This window comes from Nicotiana tabacum, chromosome 10, assembly GCF_000715075.1.
Source record: "Nicotiana tabacum cultivar K326 chromosome 10, ASM71507v2, whole genome shotgun sequence".
In the NCBI taxonomy this organism is placed as follows: domain Eukaryota; kingdom Viridiplantae; phylum Streptophyta; class Magnoliopsida; order Solanales; family Solanaceae; genus Nicotiana; species Nicotiana tabacum.
This window is the reverse complement of record NC_134089.1, coordinates 12,383,604-12,393,050: the sequence shown is the minus strand read 5'-3', so window position 1 is coordinate 12,393,050 and position 9,447 is coordinate 12,383,604. Positions and strand designations below refer to the sequence as shown.

Here is a 9,447-nt window from a genome sequence, read left to right as displayed (position 1 = left end):
ACCTTACAATTTATGTTTTATTTTGCATTTCCTTGTGTTGCAGCTGAATTTGTAAGATCTATTTACGGAAAATTTAGTAGCACTTTTATTTTAACACAAAACGTAAAGAGAGAAAAAATGGTAGCCTTCCAGAAATGTGGTTGAAGAGAAAGAAACAAAAAAAATTAACTCTCGTGTCTAGGTTGCTTTTCTTTCTCACCATGGTCAATTTTGAAACCTTAAACTAGTTTACCTGTATCTTTGCTTAGTTTTTTTATATATAAAATAAAATGTATTTTCGTTTGTATACATGAATTTTGAATAGCAAAATCAAAATTTTTTCGGTTCACATTGTTTCATATTATCTTTAGTTGTCAGCATTTCTTTTGATGTAGTTTGTTTGTATATTTATGATCTGTGATTTTTCTTCAAATGAACGGGAAAGAAAGTTGTGGGGAAGGGATGAAAATGAGAGTATAATGGTGAGGTGGTAATGAAATGTTGTCATAGGGAGGCAATTAATAGAGGAAGGATAAGTTTGTACCGCTTTTATAATGTCAGGAGTATATGTGGACCGATAGTATGATGTTAGGGGTATATTTGGATAGTATAACGGAGGACAATATTAGACCTTTCCAATATGATAGGGGCATATTTGACCCTTTTCTGTAGAAAAAATTATAAAACCATCTTAATGGGAACATGTGAGTCATAACTAACGTAACGATACAAAAAACCCCGAAAATAGAATGGAAATGTACGTTCATGATTGGCTACACGCAATTTTAGGGATCATCTGGCCCGTTAAAATAAACAGTGGGTCCCGCAAAGAGAGGGTAAAGTTGGGGTGCTAAATCGTGTTTTAAACAAAAAAACGGTGTGGTGCTAAATGGGTCCCACAGAAGGTCATTGTGGGCCATAGGTTGGTTGGTGTATGAAATGAAAGTGAGAAGAAAGAGAGATCGAGAAAGCGAGTGAATCATACGCGCCATTGTCCCCTTCAATTTCGCTTGTGTATAAATACTGGACCACAACTTCCCCAAACTCGTGACCATACACAGATCAGATCCAATTCTCTTCTGTGCTTCCCTTCTCTGCTCTCAAATTCTTCAGATCTACAAAGTTTTCTTCATTTTCAGAGGTATGTTTTTCAAATCCATGCCGCAAATTTACAGTTGTTACTTCTTTTTTCTGTATCAAATTGGTAATGTGTTTACTCGTATTAGATCTGTTATGAATCTCATGCATATTTTTTTTTGTTGATTTACGATCTAGATCTCAGCATTTCTGCGGTGAATATTCTCGTTATATTGAATTATATTTATGAACATGAGTATCATACATGTTAGATTCGTTTGGTAATAACTGAATGTCTGTAAATTAGTGTTTTTCTATCGACATTTTTCGATATCGAGTCGTATTCATGAATTACTTAGGTTAATAGTTAGATCTCAGCATTTTTGCGGTGAATATTCTCGTTATATTCAGTTATATTTGTGAACATGAGTAGTTGAGTACCATACATGTTGATTCGCTTGGTAATTGTTGAATGTCTTTAAATTTTCGATATGGAGACCTATGCATGCATTACTTAGGTGAATGGTTAGATCTCTTTGTTTACTAGTGATGTTATCTTTGATTGTTACGTTTTTTGTTAATGTTGGTAAAAACTAGTTAGCCGGATCTCATTGATAAACTAGTTTTACTGTACCAAGGAGTTGTATTTGGACAAAAGTTTGGTACTTTTCATAAATTTGGGTAGTTTAAGTGTTAATCGCGAGTGTAACGGCATAAACCTGTTTGATCTTGGTTAATTATTGAAAAGGAAAAAGGAAAATAGTAATTTTTAATTGTTGCGTTGTCTCATATGAAGTACTACTCAGATCTCATTTATAATTTATAAATACCTTACAAGGAGTTGCATCTTCATATGATTTAAGGGCTAACAATGTAATTCTTCATTGTTAAGTTTAGAAAGGCAAAAGCCAATAAAGCAACCAAAAAAGAAGTTGACTCTGGTTGTTATATTGTCTTCTAAGGTTATCTGAGGTGTGTTGATCTCATTGCTAAAAACCGGTTTTTACAGTAAAACAATTGCATCTTTGTACTTGTGCGGTTACTGCAAGTGCTATCAGCAAATATTATTATGGAAAAACGTTATATTATCATATTATCATATGAGTAAAAGGTAAAATAGTGTTAGATTGATGATTCAATCTTGTATTGCTTACATTTAGTTAGGGAAATGTTTTTTGGAGTTCTCAGCAAGAATACCAAGGATCTTATAAAAATCTCTGAAGTTGAGTTTTGGGGTAAAATCTGTGATTAGTCTTCATGCATATTTGATCCTCAAAATGTTCTGGTCCACTAGATCTTCTTAATAACAGTGTTTCCATTACAATTATGACCTAGTTATATTGCTAAATAGTAAGTGTTAATATAATGGATGGAGGTCAACTCTGGTTATTCCATCATCACTCTTGAGTCTGACTACTTTCATTGTCTCATGTGTAATGCAATCAGCTTTTCCCTGATTTTCCTGGTAAATTGAATATTTTAAGATAGGTTTTAACACTCGCTCTTAAATTTGATCAGGGCAGACATGGAAACTTTCTTGTTCACCTCAGAGTCAGTCAATGAAGGCCACCCCGACAAGCTCTGTGACCAGGTCTCAGATGCAATTCTTGATGCTTGCTTAGAACAGGATCCAGAAAGCAAGGTTGCATGTGAAACCTGCACAAAGACAAACATGGTTATGGTCTTTGGAGAGATCACAACCAAGGCCACTGTTGACTATGAGAAGATAGTGCGTGACACATGCAGAGGCATTGGGTTCACCTCAGCAGATGTTGGCCTTGACGCTGACAACTGCAAGGTTCTTGTCAACATCGAGCAGCAGAGCCCTGACATTGCCCAAGGTGTTCACGGTCATCTTACCAAGAAACCAGAAGAGATTGGAGCTGGTGACCAAGGTCACATGTTTGGCTATGCCACTGATGAAACCCCAGAGCTCATGCCCCTTACCCATGTTTTGGCCACTAAGCTTGGTGCCAAGCTTACCGAAGTGAGGAAGAACAAGACTTGCCCATGGCTCAGACCAGATGGCAAGACCCAAGTTACTGTTGAGTACAAGAACGACAATGGTGCCATGGTCCCAATTAGAGTTCACACTGTTCTCATCTCAACTCAACATGACGAAACTGTCACAAACGACCAGATTGCCCAGGACTTGAAAGAGCATGTGATCAAACCTGTGATCCCATCTCAGTACCTTGATGAGAATACCATCTTCCACCTCAACCCATCAGGTCGCTTCGTCATCGGTGGACCACACGGAGATGCTGGACTTACCGGCAGGAAAATTATCATTGACACCTACGGAGGCTGGGGTGCCCATGGTGGAGGTGCTTTCTCAGGAAAGGACCCTACTAAGGTGGACAGGAGTGGTGCTTATATTGTTAGACAGGCAGCAAAGAGTGTGGTCGCCTCAGGACTTGCTCGCCGCTGTATTGTGCAGGTTTCTTATGCTATCGGTGTGGCTGAACCACTTTCCGTGTTTGTTGACACTTACAAGACTGGAACAATTCCAGACAAGGATATTTTGGCTCTGATCAAGGAGAACTTTGACTTCAGGCCTGGAATGATGTCAATCAATCTTGACTTGTTAAGAGGAGGCAACTTCAGGTACCAGAAGACTGCAGCTTATGGTCACTTTGGCCGTGATGACCCCGACTTCACATGGGAGACTGTCAAGGTCCTCAAGCCAAAAGCTTAAGTGAGGTGTAGCCTTTTGGCCATTATTTTTCTTGCAGACCAATAAACAAGCTTCATCATATCATGCATTGGTGGCAGGAGAAGAGAATTTGTGTCTCCATTGGAGGATTCTATGAGCTCTGAGTCATTGAACATTTGTTATTTTTCTTTCTTTTTTTTCACCCTTTTCTGCAGTACCTTATTTTTATTTTGTTACTGTTAAGTAGCAGTGATTTAAGTTTTCCCTGTTAAGTAGCAGTGATTTAAGTTTTCCCTGTTAAGTAGCAGTGAATTAAGTTTCCCATGTTCTATCATATTATATGTGAACTTGTCAAATTATCTCCTGAGGTGAAAGAGTTCCTTCAGGTAATAGTTTATTGCTACCTGTGAACATGCGCATGGTAAACTGAGAATTGTGATAAAACTAAAAGCAGAACTAAAATTTGGTGATCTACAATTGATAATAACGAACAACTCAGTCTGTTGACGATACAAAAGTACAGTAATCTGTTATAGAAACTGCCATTCAAGATCCAATGATTTGTTTCAATTGCAAAAGGTACTGAAAGTTCCTTCTAAGAGTGCAACCACAGACGGTCATGCAATCGCTCTTCTCCTCCACCAAACATCTCATCAACCCTCTCACCATCTCGATAGAAATGAAAAGTTGGCGTGTAACGTATATTCTGAGTTGTCTCTAGACATTCATCGATATCAGCATATATGAAAGAGAGTTTTGGGAACTTCTTGCTCAGCTCCTGAAATGTAGGAAGGATCTGGTTGCAGACATGGCACCTACAAATGCAAAAACAACAATAGTCGATATTCAGTATACAAAATTCATCTCATTGTCACAGAATAATTTCCATATATTTGTCTCATGCTTGCATCATTATAAATTCCAGATGCTCGCCAAAATCATATAGCAGACATGGAACTCACATCTATCGTGTCTTAATTCCGTTTACTTTTGTAAAACTGAGAGAGAATCCGCATCACGTCTTTTCTGATGGTGGGCTTCAGAGAGCTTAAAGGATTATGCTCTACCAAACAAGAGCATGGTAGATTTAAGTTAAGAAATTAAGGTTAATCCCATGAAAACAGGGAATTAGCAAGAATCCCGCGACAACAATGGAACATTATCCTTATCAATATCAGCTTTGTTCATAGCCGAACCTCTATAACTAGTAAACAATAAAAACCAGGAGGACCTAGAGAAGATATGGAGCAGTGTCATCAAAGGCGAAAAGCGAAAAAAGTCCTAAGGTCCATTGGGGCTTTAAGCGCAAAGCGCAAAAGAAAACGTGTGCTATAATGAAAAAAGGCGCAATGGAAAAAAAAATGCAAATATGTATGTGTAGTCCAATGCTAATAATTATAAGCATAAATAACAAATTTATGGACAAAGAATTAGGAAAAGAAATACGATAAAGTGAAATATCAATCGTTTTGTGTCACCTCTTTAGAATTATGCTAATTGGCAAGAAAAAGCATACCTTAGAGCCTTGATGACAACACTGAAGCGCCGTCTAAGCGAGGCAAAACGCTCAACATGTTTTGAACCTCGCTTCAGGGTTTAAGCGCGGCTTTGACAACACTGATATAGAGAAACTAATTTCTAGTAATATTGTCATAACTAGCTAATAAAGAGATAGACAAAGGAAGACAAACTAATTTCAAGTAGGGGTTTGAAACAGAGGTGTTAAATGTGCAACTTTCGAGTTGAGCGGTATTATAGCAGTTTTGCACCTTCAACCCCTAAAAGCATTTAAAGAACGCACCCTCTACAACTCAAAATACCATGAAAACCAGTAGGACTTCAATAAGATTTAGAGCCAGGGCCTCGTACACTAGCAAGTAACGAAATTGACAGAGGAAGACGGACTAATTTTAAACAGCGGTTGGAAACATAAGTGTTGGATGTGGAACTTCTGAATTAAGCATTATAGCAGTTCTACAATTTAGAACTCCTAATAACAATTAAAAACATTACACTCTAAATGCAGCCAAAGTAGTCTTCAAATTCATCTATGGAACTCAGACGACCTCCGGTTTTGCTAAAATAGATATATACGACCAGCAAATAGCTATAACTTCACCTCCACCATTTGCAGTTTTTGCTCTCAGCACATATCCAATTCTCAGCAGTTGGTTTGTTTCTACTAGATTCATTCATATTCTAGTTGAATTTCATACAAGATGCTAAAAAGAAGTGTATACAAATCAGGCCTAATGTTCAACAAAGTAAGTTGAGAATCATGAAGTCTTAAGTTCAAAAACTCATATTTCAGTGGAGACAAAAACTCTAATAAGGAGTTGTTTGTTTTGAAAACAAGTTATGCTGGGATTAGTTATAATGGGATTAATTATCCTGGTATTATTTCTTATTGACTGTTTGGTATGTTGTATTAATCCTATGATTGTCAATTTTACTTTTTTATCGTGAACAACTTATCCTGAGATTACTATTCCACTATCTAGCAGGTATAACTTATCCATGTACTATTTTAATCCTTGGATAAGAAGATTAGTAACCAAACAAGGGATAAGGCGGTATTAAATCTTTATCTCAGGATTATTTTTGCTTATCTGTTATACCAAACGAGCCCTAAGTGATTTTTTTTCATATGCCCAAACCTTGATGGACAAGATTACCAGGTACCTGCGCTAATAGGAGATAGCAGGTATCACATGGAATTAAAGGTACACGTAAGTTAGCCCGGACGCCATGATTATAAAAAAAAAAATTGTACGGATTTGAACCAGAGAAGTAACATTAGGATTGACATGTTTCCCTCCCCTACCCCTAGAAGTAAAATCCCCCAAAACTGCCCCCTCCTCCCTCTCCTCTCCCCCAACTCACACCTTATTCAGATTGGTATACCTAACTCCATAGCAAACTAGGGAAAGAACACAAAGCAAAAGCACTTCCAACTAAAGAGAAATACAAGATTATGCTAGAAATATGGAAAATAAAGAAGAACCCAGAAAAGAAAAACACCAAACAAAAGATATTTAGTGAACCATTAACTTACCAAGAAGCCCCATAGTTGATTACAGCCTGCAAACACAGTTTTCCCAAAAGCAGAAGTTAACAAAAGCTTCAATTCATCATTATCTATAAGTAAAAAACTTGTTTTTTTAAAAAATCTTTATACAAAAAACTTAACTAACCGGAGTTTTAGTTGTTCTAATATTGTGAAAAATGTCCTTGAGATTCTCGTCACCTGTGGCTGTCTTCAAGTTTCCCTGCTCTTCACCCATTTTTCGGTTTATTTTTTTCCTGAATAACTATCAAAATCCATTAATTATTATTCCAATAAATACCCCACACTACGTCTCTTACCACCCCCATTTAGTCCAATTTTTTCTCTTGACGAATCTGCCCCTGAAAGCCTATAAAATTCACTGAAAAAGTTCAAATTTGTTCATATACAATTCGAAATTACTCAAAATTATTACCTTCCATAATACTATTGGATAAATATTGTATTTACCATTACTTATTGCGTTGTATCGTATTATTACTAAATACAATATTCATTATGGTTATTACTTAAATTTTATTACTATATTGTATTGTTGAATTTATCGTTATGAAACAACGAGACAAAATGTGTACTCCAAAATCAACTGGAGGTATGAATATCATTAATCTGATGCTATGGAACAAGGTTGCAATTGCTAAAGTCTGCTGTGATTTAGCTCATAAAGAAGACAAATTGTGGATTAGATGGATCGATGCCTATTACATCAAACAACATCAGATTCAGACCATGCCTATTCCAAAGCAAGCTAGTTGGATGGTTCGAAGAATAATAGCTTCCTGAGATATTCTACAACAAATTTAGTGCACAAGGGATGACAAAGAGACTATCAGACATATGTATCTACAACTACTGGGAGACTTACCAAGAGTGAATTGGAAGAGCTTGGTATTTCAGAATTCTGCTCGACCAAAGGCTATTTTCAGTCTATGGTTAATGTTGCATGGGAGATTACCTACCAAGGATAGAGTAGCAAGCTGGGGGCTGAACATTGATCAGAGTTGTGTATTATGCCAGGGACAATTAGAAACAAGAGATCATATGTTTTTACATTGTTCTTATGCAACAGAATTATGGAGTAGAATATAAATAATGGATTCAAGAAGATCAAGGAAACAATAGCAATTGGCAACATCATCTTCAATGGATCATCAAGAAAGCAAAAGGGAAATCTAACCATGCCAGCATCTTTAGATTGGTATTCACAGAAGCATCCTATGTGTTATGGCTGGAAAGGAATAATCGTATCTTTGAAAAAAGATATCATAATTGTGAAAGTTTAATACGAGAGATAGCCTATATTTGTAATGTTAGAGTTGAACCTAAAGCTAGAATCCAATTACAGAAATACTTATTAGTATATTGAGTAGTAGCTTGTATAGTCCTCTTAAGTAGATTAATGTTGCAGTGATGTAGTTGAGATAGTCAACAGAGTGTGATGTTTGACTATAGTTTTGTAATGGTTTATTTTGGTGATTAATACAAAGAAAGTTAATTACCAAAAAAAAAATAACGAGAAGTACCACTTTATGTAACAAACTATTTAGTGTGATTGTGTCGTTACCTTATTTTTTTCCTCTCATTTCACCCTTCTTTATTATATATTTATTATATTTTATCATTTATCCTACCTTTTTATATCATAATTCTACCTTGTACCTTTTTTTGGTAATATTATAATTTTATTCTTTATATTATAGGTGCATCATCATGAAACGATAGCAAATAATATAATATATTCAAATATTATATACATTAAAATAATACAGTATAATATAATACAATACGATATATTGTGAGCACGTAATTTTTGTTTACACGACAATTACTCCAAAAGAAATCGAAAAATAAAACAAATTGTCTTGTTGTACAATTTTTAGAATTTGCGTGGCATTTTTTGGTAGTTATTTGTAGTTTTGTCTGTGATTGTTTAGTTTTATCAATTAAAAATACAAAAAATATATGTCGCGTGTAAGTTTAGGATCTCGTTCTACTATTAGGAATTAATCAAATCATATTTGGTTTTGAATGAATAAAAAATCACAAAAAATATTATCGTTGGTAATTTTGTCATTCTATCGTTTAAAGGTTGATTTTTGTTTAATTAATATACGATATTGTGTGTTAATTATTACTAAAAATCAATTAATTTCTTGTGATATAATTTTAATTTTATATTTTTCATAATTTACTTTTTAGGAGTTTTTGTAAATTCGAATTTTTAATTAAAAATAGAAAAAGAAAAGAGTTTGAAAGTGGACTAAATCGGAAATGGGCCATTCAAATTGGACCCAAATCAGGCCCAAAGTAGTGTTTTGCCCGGTCCAGATCAGCTGACCTCAGGGACATCCAGACGACGTCGTTTTGATCATGCTTGATCTGGGCCGTTGATCTCAGAATGATCAACGACCAAGATCATATCTCCATACCCACGTTTTAACCCGACCCGTCTCACCCAGAGACCCACCGGTCTCACTTAATCCATACGGCGTCGTTTCCATTTAAGCTGATCAATCCAGGCCATTGATTTTTGATGATCGAACGGCCTAGATTAAGTTTCCCCCTAACTATATAAACCCAATCCCTTACCCCCACGCCCCTCTAAGCCAGACCCCCCTCCCCTATCATCGTCTCCTTCCCAAACACCCTCAAGAACCCTAGCGCCGCC

General features: G+C 35.9%; 2 protein-coding genes across 2 annotated transcripts; one reads left to right on the top strand and one right to left on the bottom strand.

The window, feature by feature from the left end:
- The first annotated feature begins 1,038 nt into the window (after positions 1-1,038).
- Positions 1,039-4,109, top strand: LOC107785513 (S-adenosylmethionine synthase 1). The gene is given in 2 exon segments (NM_001325403.1): positions 1,039-1,120; positions 2,575-4,109. A coding segment is annotated over 1 exon segment (1,173 nt). The 5' UTR covers positions 1,039-1,120; positions 2,575-2,581; the 3' UTR covers positions 3,755-4,109.
- A 56-nt stretch (positions 4,110-4,165) lies between these two features.
- On the bottom strand, positions 4,166-7,060 carry LOC107785514 (thioredoxin-like 3-3). The gene is made up of 3 exons (XM_016606839.2): positions 6,907-7,060; positions 6,768-6,793; positions 4,166-4,527 (listed from the first exon to the last, which is right to left on the bottom strand). Exons 1-3 carry the CDS (start codon positions 6,994-6,996, stop codon positions 4,308-4,310), a joined length of 336 nt encoding a protein of 111 aa, XP_016462325.1. The 5' UTR covers positions 6,997-7,060; the 3' UTR covers positions 4,166-4,307.
- Positions 7,061-9,447: the final 2,387 nt, after the last annotated feature.